General features: G+C 38.4%; 1 protein-coding gene across 1 annotated transcript; it reads left to right on the top strand.

The window, feature by feature from the left end:
* The first annotated feature begins 4,188 nt into the window (after positions 1–4,188).
* On the top strand, positions 4,189–19,476 carry LOC6047567 (homeobox protein vnd). The gene is made up of 3 exons (XM_038255731.1): positions 4,189–4,713; positions 13,495–13,922; positions 18,433–19,476. The coding sequence occupies exons 1-3, from the start codon at positions 4,571–4,573 to the stop codon at positions 19,122–19,124; spliced, it is 1,263 nt and encodes a 420-aa protein (XP_038111659.1). The 5' UTR covers positions 4,189–4,570; the 3' UTR covers positions 19,125–19,476.
* The last annotated feature ends 484 nt before the right edge of the window (positions 19,477–19,960 follow it).

Raw genomic sequence — 19,960 nt, 5'->3', positions numbered from 1 at the left:
GGGAACCATCTGGAGTATTTATATTTTAAATTACTGCAATTTTTTACAGCTTCCTGGAATCATCTTGATTTTATTTATTATATTTATTATATGTATTATATTTGTTTCATTTATTATTTTTAACAAAACTACATGCTTATTATATAATACACTAAAGACTCATATTTACACGTACAAACTTCCAAATCATTTAATACATTACGCATTCAATCATTTTCATCGGCCCGATAAAATTTCCCTAACCCCCATTCCAAACCTCCCAAAAATATTCCGTTCACTTTTAAAAGTCGCATGGGTTCCCTGCACTTTTGCCACTAGTGAACAACAAAAACATCCTTTCCCAAATCCCCACGGGACTGTATGGGCGTAGCCTTGGAGCACAGTGTGGAAATTTACGTTCCTAGATATTTTTGGATGTACCGGGCAGCAATCAAATTGTCTAAGAATATTGAATTGACCATTGTAGCACCCCCTACAGCGTGGTGCAGACCCGTTATGCTATGCTATGCTATGCTACAGTCCAGACTCGATTATCCGAAGCTTCGATTATCCTAAGTTTCGATTACCGTAAACTGGGGTGACTTTGATAGCCCGGGGTGATATTGATAGAAATTTGATTTGGCCACTAACTTTGATACATCCAATGTAACAGTCACATTTTTGCATATATTTTCGATAATAAGCTATCCCTTGATGCTTCCATACTCAAAATTCTCAAAAATGTTTAGATATTCATTTGACGGTCATTTGAAAATCCTATCAAAGTCACCCCGGGCTATCAAAGTCACCCCAGTTAACGGTATCCGAAGTTCGATTATCCGAAGGTTTGTATGGAACTTCGGATAATCGAATCGCGAACAAAAATTTTGTTTTCGTTTTTTTTCTTTTTCTTGTTTTAAACATCAAATTCAAACCAAAAATTGTCGCAAAATAATTTAGACATGATTACATACACCAAAATGATGTAGTCTTAGTTTTTTTTAATTTTCTGAAGAAGTAAATTAAAAAATAAATGTTTGAAAACGGTAACTCAGCGCGATTTTTTGTTGTTAGTCTTTTTTAATTTATGTAGCTTTTTATTTGCGACAAATGACTTTGAATTAAACACCGAACACTTTATTTTTTTTTTCAATCAGGAGCGGCCATGGCTGAATGGTTACGGTGTTCGCTTTGCAAGCGAATGGTTCTGGGCTCGATTCCCATCTGCTCCCAACGAGAAAGTTAAGAACACATAAATTTGAAATGATGAATATGAACGAAAAATCAAAGTCGCTCGAGGCGGGGTTCGATCCTCCGTCATTTAGATTGCAAAAATGCTAACCACTAGGCCAGGGGTGCCCAACCTTTTGGCCCTGTGGGCCAGATCTGATTTTTCTGATGCAGTGGCGGGCCGGAACTAATGTTGGTAAAAGTAAACTTTTTTTCAAAAGGTTTATTATGCTAGGTTGTTTCAAGTAAACAAAAAACAAAAAGTGTTGCAAATAAGATTCATATATCCTGATTTTAAGAAAGAAAAACAAAGATAATTTTCAACTATGTGTTTATTTAATTTATTTTTATTTGTTTAGATTTGAATCGTATTGTAATTGTTTTGTCCAATGAAATTAAATACGCTGATATCATTGACTAAAAAACTCTAATTTCGTCGATGCAAGTTTTTTTCAAGTTTGAATCAACGAAACAAGATAAAATTTATTGAATCGAAATTTGGATTCAAAACTTTTTTACAAAAATGCAATTGTTGCGTTGTTGTGCACCTTTATTCAAATATTTTACAAAACATTTTAAAATGATTTTTAAGACACGAAATTTAAAACAGTGTAGAAAAATATATTTCTGGTAGTTTTTTATTCGTGTTTCTTCAAATTTCTTATTATTTATGATTTAAATTTATGAAAAAAAAACTCTATTGGATTTCTTGACGTATGTTGAAGATTTATTAGTATTTAAAAAAATGCATCGATCTTTATTTTCGACATGATCAATTTGATTTTTTAAAGCTTGTTTTTTAGCAAAACTTGATCATTGAAAAGTTGTTCTAAAAAACATTATTTTTGCTTATGAAAAATAAAAAAATGAATTAGAAGAAAAAAAGCCAAAACTTGAAGAAATTTAACTTTAGTGTCTTTCAGCCTTTTGCAAATTTTTCAAATTAAATAATTGATTCTGAGAATATTTATGTAGAAATGATAAGAATTAAATTTAAACATCAAGAATTTTTAAATGTGAAATAAAATAATTAAAAATACAAAGGCTAAATCCAAACAAAACGATGAATTAGCCAAATTTTATGTAAAAAGCCACAAAAAAAAAACAAATAAATGTTTTCTTATATCTGAAAATTTAATCTCAAGATTATTTTTTCTAATTTTGACACTCAATTTATTTCTTGAGTTTTTCATAAACAGCCTTTAGTGCCGGTCATAGAAATATTTTCAAAATGCCATCGCTTGCCGGATGAAATGGCCTCAAGGGCCGGACGTTGGGCAGGCCTGCACTAGGCCATGACGACTTGGGGAGCGTGGACTGGAATTAGGAATACTGTTACAGAGAGCGAGTTGTGGCGCTATATAACCACGGCAAATAGTGTCCTGGGCATTCGTGGAAATACAATGTCCCATCTCAGAGGGTTCCAGAGTACCAAACCTTCCCTTGCTCCCAAAGAATACAACCAAATCTCGGAGCGTATGGTGGTGTGTCCCCACGCTTCTTCCTCCCCTGTCGATTCAGAATTGTGTTGTTGTTCGAACACTCAGTGCTCAAACTCAACCCAATTAGGTTTTACAGCGTGACGTCACGAGCACACACGCACACACATTTTTACTGAGACACACGTGCAAAAAATGTAAACAGTGCAGCAAAGCTGTCAAATTTCTAACCTAAAAACCGAGTCGGCGTAAAACCTAATTACGAGTCATCTCTGCGATACGGCTGTACGCAGTAGGCCTGGCCGCTTTAACGCTTGTGATGTTTCAATGCATTCCGTTGCAATGACACACTACAAATGTTAATAAATGACAAGAAGAGTGCTAGGCGTCATCTAACCTAAGGCACTCTCCAGGATCCCTCCGAAAGATTGGCTGCGCTAGGGTTTGATTAGATTAGATTAGACATATTTTAGGAACGTCATTTTTAGTGATAAAAAAAGATAAAATCGGATTTTTTAAGTGTGTCTATTTTTTCCGAAAAGTCCTAATGATAGAAAATGACTTTTGACATAAGGAAAAAGGTTCCCACAAATCAATAAATACAAAGAAAAGTCGATTTGCGAATCGTATAGAAGTAGAAGGGACATAATCTTTTTTTTCGCATAGATTTATTTAATATTTTGTAAATCATTCATTATTTAATTTGTAAATTCTATACTGAAGAACAAAAAATTATAACATTCAATTTCTCCAACTTGTCCCAGTGTGTCCGTCCATCCGTCACATAAGTACGCGCACTCTCCTCTCGACGACAATGTCAAAAAGCTTCTTGAGTGCGCACAGCGCACACACAACAAGCAGGCCGAGAGCCAACATAAACATCATCACCCATCGCTTTCAATGCTCCTCGAGAGGCCACACTCCAAAAAGTGCGCGCACACTCTTCTTCCTGGTGACGGCGGCTCTTTCCACACACCAATACAGATGCACCACAGCACAGCGAGAGGAAAGAAAAATGGCGTTTGAGCGGGAAAAGGGGCGTTACTACACTCACACCCGTCTGACAGTTCCGAATATGACGTTTCGTAGGAGTGGTAAAATGTAATTTTTTATCTTCGTTTCGGTAAAATTCCATGTACTTATGTAAAATTTTATCTCAATTGGGTAAAATTTTATGTAAAATATGTAAAATTTTATCTTCTTAAGGTCAAATTTTATGTAAAATACGTAAAATTTTAGATGTTTTTTTGATGTTGTAAATATGTCCTTCGCCCACTTGGATGTGCGATGAGAGCGCAGAGAGGATGCCAGGACAAGAGGGCCACTCGTCATACACACTCTCATAAATAAAGAGGAAGCCGCACTTTGGGATTGGTTGGGCATGAGAGAGAAAAGGATAGAGTGCTGTGGCTGTGGGTGCAGCTCTCTCTCGCTCTTTTCTCCTTTCCCTTCAACGTCGAGTGGTCTTCGAGCTTCGGAGCTTGGAGTGCCCACTTACCTTCAAGTGAAAACATAATTTAGTTACAGTCAAGAACTAGCCATCAACGGCAGCTGAAGAGTGGAGAGTGCTTCTTAGAGACGAGTGTATCCGGTTTGAGCGCGATCTTGATTAACAGTGTGTTCGGGTGTAATAACAGTATCGTTTGATTATCACGCGCGAGCCTGCTTCGATCGCGAATGAGTGGAGTGAATAAAGAAGAGTGATTCGTTCGCGAGTGAGTCGAACGCGATCCAAGTGACCGGCGAAAGTGTTTGGTGATCGACTCGCAAGTGATTCAGATCCTGTCAAAGTGGCCGCGGAAAAGAAGGACACTGGTGCAGGTGCCGCCAGTCCCCGGAAAACGCCACCACGGAGGCCATCCGTTCCGGAGTCGTCCCCGCAAACGCCACCGTCGGTTCCCGCCAGCCTGGGTGGTGACGCGATGTCTCCGACGGCGGTCGCAGCTGGCGCGGTCAATCCGCCGCCGGGAATGCTCAACTGGGCGCCGATTCTGTTTCCCTCGGCCTGGAACCACCCGGCGCTGCTTCCCGCGTTCTATCCGGCCGCGCTCCGGTCCCTGCCCGGGTAAGTCGTCCGGCTTCCGGCCATTTGTCATAATTACGGGTGGGGTTGTCCCGATCAAAAGACCATAAATAACCGGATTAAACGAATGCAGGGAGTGCAGCAGCTCGTAATTGCTTCCTGGTGGATGGCCATAAAAAACGAACTTTTCAACTCGAGCTATAAAAAGAGAGCACATCCGGAAAGCGCAATCGCTTCAATCGGGTTCGATACGGGAAGATACGGAGAGGACGTAATCTCGTTATGAATGGGGTTTTCGTTGACGACCTTGTCCGGAAGTGGACGAGGACGTGTGAGACAGTAATCGGCGCAGCGGGAGTTCAAAGAGAGCGACTTGGGGTGAAGGCGAGAATTTGTTTGGAAAGATTTCCAGCGACTTGGTTGGCCTTGACTTTAACAAATTATATAAAGCAGAAATAAACAAGGGCGTCTATGTGTGCTTTAATTTGTAAAAAAATAATCGAAGCATGCTTTGAACAGAATTTTTCGTGATACATAATTTTATTTTTCAAATGTGTTGAACATTTTTTATAAGAGTTGGAAAATTTCTAGAATGTTTGCTAAGTTTAAAAAGTAAATTTTCTTATTTTGAAATTTCAGTAATTTTTTAAATAAAATCTAAAACATGTTTAGCTTAATAATTCAATCTATTCCATTTTTTCAAATTGAAATTTTGTTCTAAAATTGTTTCTGTCTTATGATAGGAAAATATATTTTAGAAATTGTTATTTAATTTGTAATTACATAATTTTTAACATGTTTTTTTTTCAATCTATTTTCAACTACATTCAATTCAACACTTTCAGATTTTGATAATTCAAAAGCATTTATAAACTGCCAATAAATGCATAGTTGTCTCACGTAAAATTCTGTCATTTTTGAAAAATTCGAACAAATTGAGACAAATATGAGGCAATGAAGCATGTCAAATCTTCTTCAACAGTTTTAATGGAATTTTGAAAACTTTTGTATTAACAATAAATGAAACATAAATCAATATTTTTATAAACAAAATGTTAAATGATCTATATATTTTTCAACAATATTTCGAACTAAAGTTGTATATTTTTTTAGGTTCAAAGAGATTTAGCCTTAGATTCAGCTTGCGTATCGAAAACTATTTGTTCAAATTCTCAACTAAAGATCACTTTACATCCACCCTCAAACACTTAAGTGCCCTACTTAAATCTGTATATTATTTCAAGTCCTTTTTCGCCTCCCAAAAAAAAGCAGAACCCTCAAGCATAAACTTCACACTTTTACGGCGGGGAAATCCGCGTCGATCCAAGGTGGCTAAGCCACGTATTTCCCCGAATTTTTGTTCAAGATCCCTGCTAGCCTGCTCCGATCCCGAAATCCCTTGGATACCTGTCCGCCGAGGAGTCAAACCTTGCGGGAGCTGCATGTGCAATTGTCGTGAGCGAGTGTATTTGCAAATGTCATTAGCATAAAGAATTTTGAGGGAGTCATAAAACGGCTTGAGCACAAGTGCTGCGCGGCGGCCAGATGTTCGCACCTTCTGTTTACACAGACCAACGAAGGTAGAGCATGATCGAGCTGGAACTCCTCCGTTCGGGCAGGGCCTACTATGGCGTTAAGGAACTTGGCAACGCAGTGAGGGCAAAGGAAGAGAGAGAGAGGCGAAGGTTTTATTTTTTGGGAAAATTCGGAAATTTGGGGATTTTCTGGCTATACAAACAAGAGGATGTGGCCCGGGTAGGTTTGCAAAAGGTAGAGAAGGTGGTCAGGTAGATGGGCGGCGATCGGTGTGAGGAGAGAGAAAGTGTGAAAGTAATTAAGGTGGGTTGATTTCACAAGTGATTAGGCCGGACTGACGCCCTTCGTTTGGATATCGATCCGGAACGGGAGTGACTCGCCCTAAACGGCGGCGTGGAGTGTGGGTTTAGCCAGCTTGAAGGGCTATCATTCTGGGTCAATAGGCTTGCCATTTTGATCATAAGAATATCTTTGTGAAATATCTTTAATCGGTTCACACCAACCGGAACCTTTTGCATCGAGATTTGTGTGGTAAACATTTGAGTATTTTGAAAACTACGGGAATTAGTAGTTTCCTAAAGTTTTGTCTACAATACTATTTACAACAAATTTAGACTATTTTTACTATCAGATTATTGCAGGATTTTGTCCGTCAGTTCGACAACTTCCTTGGTTGCTGTGGTAAACGTCCACAAGTATATTCATTTATTAATTCATTGCTTTCTTAGAAAAATAGTTCAGACTTTTCATTTAAATTTTTTATTGTAATTAAAATTTAGAGATTTCAAAATTATATTTAAATTAAATTAAATTTATCTCGTAGATTTTGCATATAGAGCAATTCTCTACGAAATCGGTCTTTTTTCTTCAATTTTAATTTTTGTATTTTTTAATCCGACTGAAACTTTTTTGGTGCCTTCGGTACGCCCAAAGAAGCCATTTTGCATCATTAGTTTGTCCATATAATTTTCCATACAAATTTGGCAGATGTCCATACAAAAATGATGTATGAAAATTCAAAAATCTGTATCTTTTGAAGGATTTTTTTGATCGATTTGGTGTCTTCGGCAAAGTTGTAGGTATGGATATGGACTACACTGGAAAAAGTGATACATGGTAAAAAAAAATTGGTGATTTTTTATTTAACTTTTTATCACTAAAACTTGATTTACAAAAAAACACTTTTTTAATTTTTTTTTATTTTTTTATTTGTTTTAGTGGACATAAAATGCCAACTTTTCAGAAATTTCTAGGTTGGGCAAAAAATCATTGACCGAGTTATGAATTTTTTAATCAATACTGATTTTAAAAAAAAATCGAAATTTTGGTCGTAAAAATTTTTCAACTTCATTTTTTGATGTAAAATCAAATTTGCAATCAAAAAGTACTTTAGTGAAATTTTGATAAAGTGCACCGTTTTCAAGTTATAGCCATATTTAAGTGACTTTTTTGAAAATAGTCGCAGTTTTTAATTTTTTTTTAAATTAGTGCACATGTTTGCCAAGTTTTGAAAAAAATATTTTTGAAAAGCTGAGAAAATTCTCTATATTTTGCTTCTTCGGACTTTGTTGATACGACCTTTAGTTGCTGAGAAATTGCAATGCAAAGGTTTAAAAACAGGAAAATTGATGTTTTCTAATTCTCACCCAAACAACCCACCATTTTCTATCGTCAATATCTCAGCAACTAATGGTCCGATTTTCAATATTAATGCATGAATAAGGCTACCAACTCTTGCTGAGCAAAAATCCGTACACTTTGCCGATATGACACCATGGTATAACAAAAACTGTCAATGAATTATTTAGATAAATTAAATTTAATAAATTTGAGAATTAAAAATATAAAACTGTGTCGTTTTTACAGCTAACAAATTTCACAAAATGCTATCAGAGTGCTTATGACTTGCACGTTTAAAAGTATTCATAAAAAACCGTGATTTGAATCAAATCATTATGTTCTTATTTTTCACAAGTTTTAGATAGCCTTTGGAAAGGGATAAATATATTTAGTAAGTAATTTCTAAAAGAACAATTCCAGAGTTTTTTTTAAGGTCCTATCAACATATGAAAGACAATAGTTCAAAAACTCTAGAATTATTTATAATCAAGTTTGAATTGAGGAAACCCCGGAAAACTCTCCCTTTTTAAATCAAACTCATAGAAAAATAACAATTTTTAGTTAAAAAAAGCTTCTACCAAATCGAAAAAGCAAATCAATGATTAAAAAGTTGTTAAAATTCCGTACAAATCCGTTTAAAGCGTAAAATTCCCTACAAAAAATCCGGCCTGTTAAAAATCCGCGAAGAGGTTCGAAAATCCGTATGGTAAGGAAAAAATCCGTACAGCCTTATGCATGAAACATTTGTGAAATTTTCCGATCTTTTCGAAAATAATATTTTCAAAATTTTCAAATCAAGACTAACATTTCAAAAAGACCAAACATTCAATTTTACGCCCTTTTGATAAGTTAGTCTTGATTTAAAAATTATGAAAATATTTTTTTCGAAAAGATCGGAAAATTTCACGAATGTTTCATATTTTAACATTGTAAATCGGACCATTAGTTGCTGAGATATCGACATTAGAAAATGGTGGGTTGTTTGGATGAGACTTAGAAAACATCAATTTTCCTGTTTTTAAACCTTTGCATGCAATATCTCAGCAACTAAGGGTCGTATCAGCAAAGTTCAAAAATGCAAAATATAGAGAATTTTCTCAGCTCTCCAAAAATATTTTTTTAAAGTGAGCGAACATGTGCACTAATTTAAAAAAAAATGAAAAACTGCGACTATTTTCAAAAAAGTCACCTAAAAATGGATTTAACTTGAAAACGGTGCACTTTATCAAAATTTCACTAAAGTACTTTTTGATTGCAAATTTGATTTTACATCGAAAAATGAAGTTGAAAAAATGTTACGAGCGTTATTTCGATTTTTTGAAAAAATCAGTATTGATTCAAAAATTCATAATACTGTCAAAGATTTTTTCCACAACTTGGAAATTTCTGAAAAGTTGGCATTTTATGTCCTCTAAAACATATCAAAAAAAAAATAGTGTTTTTTTGTAAATCAAGGTTTAGTGATAAAAAGTTAAATAAAAAATTCACCAAATTTTTTTTACCGTGTATTATTTTTTTCCAGTGTGGTCCGTATCCATACCTACAACTTTGCCGAAGACACCAAATCGATCAAAAAAATCCTTCAAAAGATACAGATTTTTGAATTTTCATGCATCAAATTTGTATGGAAAATGATATGGACAAACTAATGATGCAAAATGGCTTTTTTGGGCATACCGAAGGCACCAAAAAAGTTTCAGTCGGATTAAAAAATACAAAAAAATCGAATGACCGAAATCCTAGAGAACTGCTCAATAGTATTTTAAAGCACCGACAACTTTTTTTTAACGGCCTCTATCACCCATATTCATTAAAGTCAAACCAGAGAGAAGGTTAAAACTTATGTAATTTTGTGGACTAATTATACGATGTTCATACTCAATTTCACAGTTTATGTTTTGGACCTTTCAACCAGGGTTACCAGGTCTTAACAGAAATTATTGAGCAAAATTTTGTTCATAAATGGTGCATTTTAACTTTTTATACGAAACAAACAATATACATTAATTTAACTTAGTCTGGAAGAAAATGTTTTATTTTTCAAATTGCCACTAAACAAATCTGGCAACCCTGCTTTCAACTGTCAAATGCAACCAAAAAAAATTGGAATTCATGAGTAGAGTTTTACAGAAACTCGACCAATTTGAAGTTTTTTTTATTTTTGTTGACCTGAAACTTCAATTTCTGGTTCAATCCACTTCCCTTTGTCGTATGGGGCTCATATTTGGTTTGAGTTCATATAGACAAATAAACGCTTTTTCATCCATATCTGTTTAAACATACTATCAAATTTATTTGTAGAACATTTAAAAAAAGTCGGAATCTCTGCTAACTATTTTTAGTCGTTTATTTCAATGTTTGCGGTGATATTTTTGGTATGGAACGATCTACTCTCCTCAAAATTTTATCTTGAAAATTAATTAATTTTTTATCTCATAAAAAATGACAAAATTTTAAGTGGGACAAATATGCGACTATGAGCATTAAAACACCCAGAAATTATGGTAGAAAAAAACAAACTTAAAACGAAATCAAGTGTTCCGTAAAAAATAGCTCAATACGGGTAAAATACCTTAAAATGACACCGTGGAGATTTTCCCCTGTCCCCTTAAAAAGGTGGAACATCAACACTTGTCGGCCGACAATATCCGGCTGTCATGGCGTTGAGAATCTGGTTCAGGTGGAATTGGTTTTATTCCCAAATACTAGTGCGTAGGCAATCTGGTATGGAAAATCATCTTTTAACATGTCGAAATCCAGTCTGCAATCAGCAAACATCACCGTCTCTTGATAGCGAAGCGATGCGAACATGGGCAAAATACCTTGAAAATATTAAAAAATATCAGCCAAGCTATTCAATAGGCAACGAATTTTAATTCGGCATCCTGTTCATAATTGAAATTAATTGCATTTTTGAATGTTTGTGTACAAATGCACAACAAATAAATTAAATTGTATGTTGATATCTGTAGTTTTTTAAAAGGTCGAATAAACAAAGTTTTCATTTTTTACCTTTTTAATGGTTGTTGAATATCCCTAACTCAAGGCGGTTTTATAAAAATATATATTTATTTTGACGTATTTTTGATTATTGTTCAATTAGTGTAGCAAAACAATTTTTTCCTTTTTGAGGTAAAAGCAACAAAACATCTTAGAAAGGCCAATTTGTTTCCAAAACAATATCTATTGTGACGACTGGAATTGTGAATGTGCCCACTGTGCATTCGTCGCTGGACTCGAACTCGGCCTCAATGCCGAGCCTCGACTGTCGTTGACAGCGCGTCATTGTTTACTGTGTGTTGTCATGTGGTTGAAATAAATGTTATTATCTTGATTGATTATCTTGATCGCATTTTTATTGCTCTTGACGAGATTTGTCCGTTTGTTTTAGTGAATTGTGCGAAATATTATTACACCCCAAGACCGAGATTCGGCCAACCTCCGGTGGTCTGTGGGGTCGTAAAAATATCAATTTAAATTTTAAATTATTTTTTTCAAATTGTTATAAAAAAAAACAGACAAAACAAGCTTTGACGCAAGGATCAAGTAAATGAAATGGGACAGTCATTTCTCTCTGTGCAACAAACACTGGATGACAAAATTATTAACTTGTGATTCTAGTCTGGTGCTTAATTTTTTATATCGATAGTTTTTTTTCGTTTTCAGGAGATACATGACCATTCTATGCACAATAAGGAAAGTAGGTTAGATTTGTCCTCGCGACTATCAATAAGAGTGGTTTGACTGTAGAAAATGGCGTCCTTGACTCATAAGTTAGCTTTGTATAAATTCATAAGCATCCATTCCAGCAAATCAATTCGTAAATTGAGTTGTATCACTCAGAAATGTGTCGGCAACCATCTCCAAAGGATTACACTTCTCATTTCATTCTCCTGAGGTTATATACAAGTCATCGAAAACGTGCTCCGGCAGCCATAAAACATCTCAATTTCCACTCCAGCAAAGTGTTGTTCAGCCAAATTTCCCCGAAATCAAACTCGAGTGGTGGTACTTGGAAGCTAGTTTTTTTAAGTTCTTTTTCGACAAAATTCACAAGGTGGTCCGGAAAACAACACAAAACTTATGCTAATTCCCCGGGCCGGCTGCAGTTTCGCACCTTGCTAGCTTGCTTCTGCTAGATGAGTTCAGAGTACGTGACCTAACAAAGAAAACTCAGGACAGGACATTCCGTGTTGCTCGAAGTTGGGTTTTTGGGAATTCCCGACTGTAAAACACTGCGAAGAACTTGCGGGAGGACGCTCTTTCTCACCGAGCTCGCTCTCCAGGATCGTCTCTAATTTGCATTTATTATTGTTTTTGGAGGAATAAATTATCCCTTACAGGTGCTGGTTGCAAGTACTTGCTCTGCTGAGCAAAAATCGTTGCATTTTTAATAAGTTTTACAGGTTTCCGAGCCGGCGGCATTGTGGAAGGTGTTAAAAAAGGAACTACGGGAAATTCCGGAATTTCAAGGTTGCCTGCTCGGTCTGCCTGCGACGATCGTGTCTTCGTCCGGTTTGGCACAGAAATCTACTTTTTTTTTCTCGACCGATTTCGATCCCGACTAGAAAGGAGAACAAATCGGATTCCATCAAGCCGAAAAGTTAACCTTTTGCGGGGCCCGATTAATGAGCGTCGGCTTATGCTAATTTCCCAAACAAAACATTGCAGACTTTCACACCTCGGCACACGATCCTTTTGCGGTTTTGTCAGCGGTAATCTTATCGGGACTCTGGGGCTAAAACAACACCACGGTTGTTGTGTACCAACCACTCATTAGCACTATCCCGGCTCAGTAGGTTAGAAGATCAGTCACCTCAGTTGGCCATGATAAGCCCTGGGATTGTGGTTTTCGGCCCTTTGGCGGGAACTGTCCTGGGATAGTAGGCCATGTCCGCGGTGGTAATTAGTCATCTGAAAGTCAGTTTTGAAGTGATGTTCTAACTTTTGTAATTTTTCAAAACTTACATTTAACTACACGGAGAAAAATCAGTTCCGGAAATCGTGAACAAGCGTTCATGAAAAGTCTGAACCACAAACAAAGTGTTCAAATTCCATGCTTGATCCATTTTGAATATCCAATGTTTTGATTTAAAAGTAACCTCATTGTAATATTCATAAGAAGAGAAACGATGACATCTCTCAAAAACCAGTTCAACGCCTACCTTGATCCGAATTTGAATCAAATTTGTGTGATTGACCCATCACCTGTCACCGTTGAATAACCCAAAATTTCAACAAAAATGTCACATTTCGTTCAAAAGAAATCGGGAGCTTCCACAAATCGATTAATCCCGCCCACGGCTTTCGATTCTTTTTTGACGCGTCGACGCGTTCGTTGACAGCGGCACAAAGCGTCGCGTCGAACCGCCACCCCGGGATTACGCACAACATAAACGACCCGAAAAAGTTTTCGGAGGATAGATTTAAGCCTCGATTGGAACCAGAACCAGTAAGAGAGTAGGGAAAGCAAGGTGAAAACTGTACAACCTAAATCAGCTTGTAATCCGGACGAGGGGCAAAAGTAGAAGAAAAGTTTCGCTCCCCTCGAAAAATCTTGGACGGCCAAATTGATTGACGCTAATCTAATCCCGGGAATGTTCGGGGCCCGGAAAGGTGCAACCAAACTTTGATTAAAAACGTCCCCCTTCTCCTCGCTCGTTACAGATTCCTGGACAACATGAAGCTACCAAACTCGCAGCGTTCCTCCCACCACAACAACAACAACTCCGGCTCGGGCTTCCACATCAGCGACATCCTGGGCCACAAACAGCAGGACAAACCCCGCAAACCGACCACCGAGGTGGTGGACGACGAAAGTACCGGCGACGAGGGCGTCATTCCGGTGACGGTCCGGCACCACAATGCCTCCGCCGGCGCCACCGACGCGGACAGTAACCATGGCAACATAACGCCCGCCAACAGCGACGACGACAGCAGCAGCCACAGCCGGAACGGCGCCAAGGTGCTGGACGCGAAGCGTTCGCTGGCCGAAGATCTGCACGCGCGCTTCACCGCCTACCATCCGCACCACCATCCGCTCTTCCCGGCCGCGGCGCGGCCCTGGCTGTACGAAACGTGCAATAACCTTACTGGTAAGTTTTGTTCTGAACAAGGGGAGTCGGGAATCGGCGCGGGGAACGGTCGGGATCGGGAGTTACGGCGGGTTGAAGTTGCGAGGTGACGGCAAGATGGCGGCTGCTGCGCTACGCGCGCGCGCTAATCAGTATTCATTGAGTCTGTGCCAACTGTCAATAAATCGTGTGAAAATCTGTTCCGAACCAAAACAGTAGAATAGGGAGATCCATTACACATCCATTAAAATCCGGACCGCTTTCCCATTATTGACGGATTTATTACGCTTGCTTGCCCGCCAAAGGCGGCCACCACCAAGCGGAAGGATGTTTGCTTTGCTCACCCCAGAAGTACAAGGGGATTACCAGACCAGCGAACAAAGCAGGCCGCGTGAATGTTATTCAAATCGAGGCGGCGTGACTGACGTAACCGTCATTCGCGCTGACAGCTGCGCGCATAACGCATCGCCTACTCGGACAGCGTTACGCACTCAGCAAGTAGGCGTTGGGCACGTGGTTTTTCAGCTGTCATCCCAAACAAAGCCGGAGGCTTGACCGGCGTCCATAAAGGACGAAATTACACGAAAATTAACCAGAAATCAAAAAGCAATTCGTTTTCGAGCCTCGCACACCGGTTTCCCAAAATTTATGACTTCCTCCTAAACGTCGGGAAATCAATTACAATCGATACCCAACAATGGGACTTTTTCACACCGACATAACCTCGAAATCGAGCCCACCGGAAGGATGACACCTCCGGTGGGGGAAAAGCCGGCAGCTGCTGCGCGCCGCAGTTTTAACTGCTTTTGTATTGAGAGAGAACACCATTTTTGTTACGCTCGATTCAAATCCCTTCTTTTTCCTTCTCTTTTTTTTCGATGAATGGGAAAACGGAATTTAACGTTTAACAAAAGCGCTCGGAGCTTAGAGAAAAATGGAGATTGAGACAGAGAGAGAGAGGTGTGATGATGGTAATAAATTGTTAGAAAATGGATGTGGATTGGGGTAGAAAAAAACTGCATCTGCCCTCTAATAGTTTAGACGCGGAGGGTTTTTGTTAAAGGGTGGTTTGGGAACCCTTCCCGAAACTAACCTTAAAAAACGAAGTGAGTACAGTGAGTACGGCACTTTGAGAGGGTACTTCGCTTTCGATAGTTTAATCCGCAATCGTGACGCGTTTGACACACTTTGTTTGTTTAGCGGAAATGCAAGTTTTTTGCTGGGTTTTTCTTTTCCGTGTGTTAATTTTTTTATCGGCGATGATTAATGGGTGCACCATATTGCGATTAGATTTTTACGGGAGAAAATTTGTGCGATTTTGGCGTGAATAATTGGGTGAATAATGAGGAATCTTTTTAAAATTGAAAATAAATTGCTCAATTTAGGCTATTTTCTCGGTGGGATGAATGATTTATCCTTCAAATCTCAATTTCGATCGAATTCAATGGATACTGTTGAGTTTTTACGGTGGATAAAATGTAAAATTTCAAAAGCTTATAATTCCAAAACCGAAATTCCACGATGGTCAATTCCAAGTATCTAGTATCCAGCTAGATGGTCTCCAGTTGAGTAGATATTGGAGCTTTTTTATTGCCCCGAATATTCCTCCAAATAAACTCGTACAAATAAGGTTATCCAACGCCATTCCGGTTATGTCTACGTCATAATTAATTTGATTTTTTAAAAAATAGTTTTGAAATAATTGATAAAAAAAAGTCAAACTCAAGGGAAATAGAAGTTTATTTTGCAAAAAGAAGATTTTTGCAGCACGAACCAATCATTTATCCAACATGGTTTACCGAGCTGAAAAAATATGAGAAGTGCTTAAAAAATCGGGTTTCCAGGTTTTATTGATGCATTTTTTCATTGATGAGTTTAGTTTACAAGTTACAGTCAGTTAATTTAACGTACAAAACAGATTTTAGAGTTGATTTCAACTGTTTTAGCGATGTTTATTCCGATTTTATTTTTGAAGTTTTTGTCCCTCGGCTCTGGTCGAGGTCGATGAAGGGCAAAAGAAAAAAAGTATATTTCAAATTTCAAGCCAAATTTCCGAAATTTCGAAACAAAAAGTATCGAAAAATGCTTTATACATGATAACAGTCATAGAACCATAAAAAAATTGCAAAATATAAATGAAATTCATAAAAACAAAATCTTTTCTAAAACTTCTACGTTTTTTACCGATCTGTGGCCACAGAATTCAAAATTTGCTCAGATTGCAAAAAGTTATTTTTGATTAAAAATGCATAAATAAGCATCCAAAAATCTATTCTGAGTAGTTTACAATCGATTTTACAAGTTTTTTCTAAGAAAATTTCAATTTTAGTCATTTTTTTTGCCCCCGATTTTTCAGGAAGGAAGAAAGAAAAAGTTTTCAAAACGTACGATTTACCAGCAGGGATGCCAGATACACAGATTTGTCTGTGTTTCACAGACATTTGAGCTTGTGTCAGACATTTTTGTAGGTGCACAGTTTTTTTTTAAAACTTCATTAAATTAAAATTTTGTAAAAATATCAATCGAAACTTATTTCGTTAGTCTTCAAATGCTTAAAAACACATCTTTTACTATGACTGTAAATTGAAATATTTGAATTCTTGACAAATACACAGACATACACAGACATTTAAAAAAAATCATGTGGCATCCTTGTTTACCAGTAACAAAACAGATTGATGACGTTTGCTTGTCACAAGTTTTCATTTTCGTCAAGCTGAGTGCTGAAAAGTTTAACCTTTTTATACTTTTTTGAAGAAATGCTTCAAAGTTCAACTTTTATAAACTTACAAAAATATTTTTGTTTAGAAAAGTACGCTGTTATATTGCTTCAGATGGAATAACAGGATTGCAAACAAATCACAAATCACACAAATTCCTAGATATTTTATACTTTTTGCTTTTCAATTTGGACATAAACTTTGAAAAATATTTGCAACGGCTTTGAAAAAAAATTGAAATAATTTTTGCATCCACAATTTTTCCCCACATTTCATGAAGTTAATATCTGAGCTGTAAGGTTAGTTAAGTAAATTAAAAGAATATCTTCAGATTTTTTTCGAGATTTTTTTTGAAATTGTTGAAGAAATTTTTAAAATTTAATTTTACATCTTAAATAACTTTTTTGTCATTTTATTTTGAAAAAATATTCAAAAAGTGCCATCATAATACGAAGTTGGCATTATTGTTATCTGAAAACAAAAAAAGCTTAAAAACAATTTTGATCTGCTATATTTTTGCTTTAATCATGAAAATAAAAGGTCTTTAAGTTGAAATATTTAACTGAATGCAAATCTGCTTAGACATCAAATCGATCAGCCAAATGCTTTTTCTCAATATTTCATCACCGCCATTTTGAGGGAAAATAATCTAATTCTATATCACATCAAGGTAGTTTAGGGGTCATACGTAGACTCGACAATCAGAATTAAGAGAACGTTTTTTCGGTGATTCTATTTATTCAAAGATTTGATTATCTCAAGTGAAAACACAAGGTTAAAGTTTGCAAACAAGTGAAAGTATTTTTATTAATTAGTAAGTGCTCTAAAAGAATCAGAAAAAAATTAACAATTCTTTTAAAAACTAAAGATTCTTTTTACGAAAAACAAAAACAAGTTTAATGAAATGACAAATTTTTTGAAAATATTTTGCAAGATTTCGCTGAAAAATACATTTTTTTAAGTATCTTTATCTAATAATTACCTTTACAACAGAACAAAAACCTAAATCACTTCTCTGCAAGCTTAACCCTAACGCTTGAGTCCTTTTCCCATTAAGCAACCCTTTCTCCTTCGTTCCCGCTCTCGTTACCCTACCCCAGTTCAGTCCCTAAGTGCAATCAATTTTCATTAACCTCAATCACGCTCTCACTCACAAATACACTCTCAAACCCCACACTCATTGAAGTCCTTGCAAGCGCGACCACTCCACCTTTGCTTGAAAATCGTTACAAGGACCTCTCACACACTGCTTTAGCTTTTCACTCCCTCCTCAGAACAGGATTTCCCAGCTTTCACTCACCCGAGAGAGAGAGCGAGCGAACCACTCAATGAAAACAGAGGGCACTCACCAACACTACTTCGATGGTGATTATCTCGTTTGAAGCGCGCGCACACTCACTAACACACACTCAAACGAACTCTTTGAAAAGTAGGCGGCGCGCAAGAGTCGCCTTCTTTGATTCCAAACGCACCGAGTCAGCGTTGGAATTTTGAGGTTAGATTTTTCTTCACGTTAATAATAAATGTGAGCCAGATGTCATTTATCAATTTCCGGCCGCCGTCGGCGGCGGCGGCGGTGGCCAAGAAACACCTTTTGCCCCTTGCCGTCCAAACCAAACAAAGAGGGATTCAATTGTCCGTGACGATAAATTATCTGGCCGAGAAAAGAGCGTCCATTTCCGGTCTTCCGGTGCTTTGGGACGTCACACTGTGCGGTTTGTCCCCGGGGGGTTTGTCCCTCTGCCCACACCTTTTCTGTTCTGTCACGTGGAATACTAATGAGGTTATGTTTTTCTCGGTTTTCTTTGCAGCATCCCAACAACAGCAGCATCAGCAGCGGCTAGCGCAGCAGATTTCGCCGGACAGCACTTCACCGGTGCACTCGGAGCGGTCCTATCTGGGCGGTCCGGGAGGCAATGGGGGCCAGTGTCCGCGGACGCCAAGCCCGGCGGATAGCCACTTGAACGCGGATGGCAACACTGAACACTCGGACGATGTGGACATCGAAGAGGGCTGCGACGAGATCGACATGCTGGAAGACACGGACGACGGTCCGGCGGATCGGTTGACGAACGGGTTGGGTGGCCACAAGAAGCGAAAACGGCGGGTTCTGTTTTCGAAGGCACAAACGTACGAGCTGGAGCGTCGGTTCCGGCAGCAGCGCTACCTGTCCGCTCCGGAGCGGGAACATTTGGCCTCGCTGATCCGGCTGACGCCGACGCAGGTCAAGATCTGGTTCCAGAACCATCGCTACAAGACGAAACGGGCCGCGCACGAGAAGGGCTCGATGGACGTGGGATCGCACCAGGGCGGAGGACTTCCGTCGCCCCGGCGGGTTGCCGTTCCGGTGCTGGTCCGCGATGGGAAGCCCTGCCTCGGAGGAAGCAAACCCCACGACATGATGGCCGCGGCCGTCCAGCAGGCCCACCTGGCACTGCCGCCGGGCTTTCAACATGCCAGCTTGCTGCACCACGCGGCGGCCACCGGCCGGTGGTGGCCCTGAATCCGGAACGCCCCGGCCATTTGTACATAGTCGTAGTTCAATTCGCCGTCGTCTTCGTCGTCCAGTCATCGGATCCGTGTTACGTGTAATCACAGATTTTAGCGAAAGTCCGCAGTTAGTCTTAGGCCGAACAAAGCAAAAGAGTCTATTTAATTATATGTATTTAGTTAATTTATAAGATTTTTTTAAATCAGGATTTCATTTCAACCAAAAAAAGAAGAAACGCTGGCAGCACTGCCCAACGCCTACTGCACCTAGTTTGCACTGCAATAACTTTACGTCGCGATTTCAGAACCCCTCCCCCTCAGCAGTGCTGCCAGCGAACCCCAACAAAATCAACCATCTCTCAACAACCGTGTACCGAAAAATCATCAATAAAAGAAAATCCTCAAATCGAAATAATAAAAAAACGCTTGACTTTCATTTGTGAAGAGGCGGCTTCGCCGCCTGCTTCGGCGATGGACAAAATCCTTCCTTAAAACTTCCGGCGACCAACCAAGTCACAAAGTCAAACTCGAAACCGGATGTCATTTCATTCCAGAAGGAGAAAAAAAAACTCCAAATCTCGACAACAATTATCGATTTGGTTCGGTTGAGACCGATTCATCACCAAAGAACGACAAAAAAAACCCTCCAACAATTCACTGACAATACAGAACAGTTCTTCAAAAAAAAGGGCAATCCGAAATAAAAAAAAAAAGAACGAATCGTCCCTTTGCGGAGGAGGAAGTGCGACACAATGGGGACTCATGCAGGCTCAGCATCCGTCCAGTGTCCAGCCTGGAAAGGACAAGCACAAATTGGATAATATGGGAACGTCCGTCGGTCGTCGTCGT

This window comes from Culex quinquefasciatus, chromosome 2, assembly GCF_015732765.1.
Source record: "Culex quinquefasciatus strain JHB chromosome 2, VPISU_Cqui_1.0_pri_paternal, whole genome shotgun sequence".
NCBI lineage: Eukaryota > Metazoa > Arthropoda > Insecta > Diptera > Culicidae > Culex > Culex quinquefasciatus.
The sequence above is the reverse complement of the archived record's forward strand: the minus strand, read 5'-3'. Positions and strand labels throughout refer to the sequence as shown.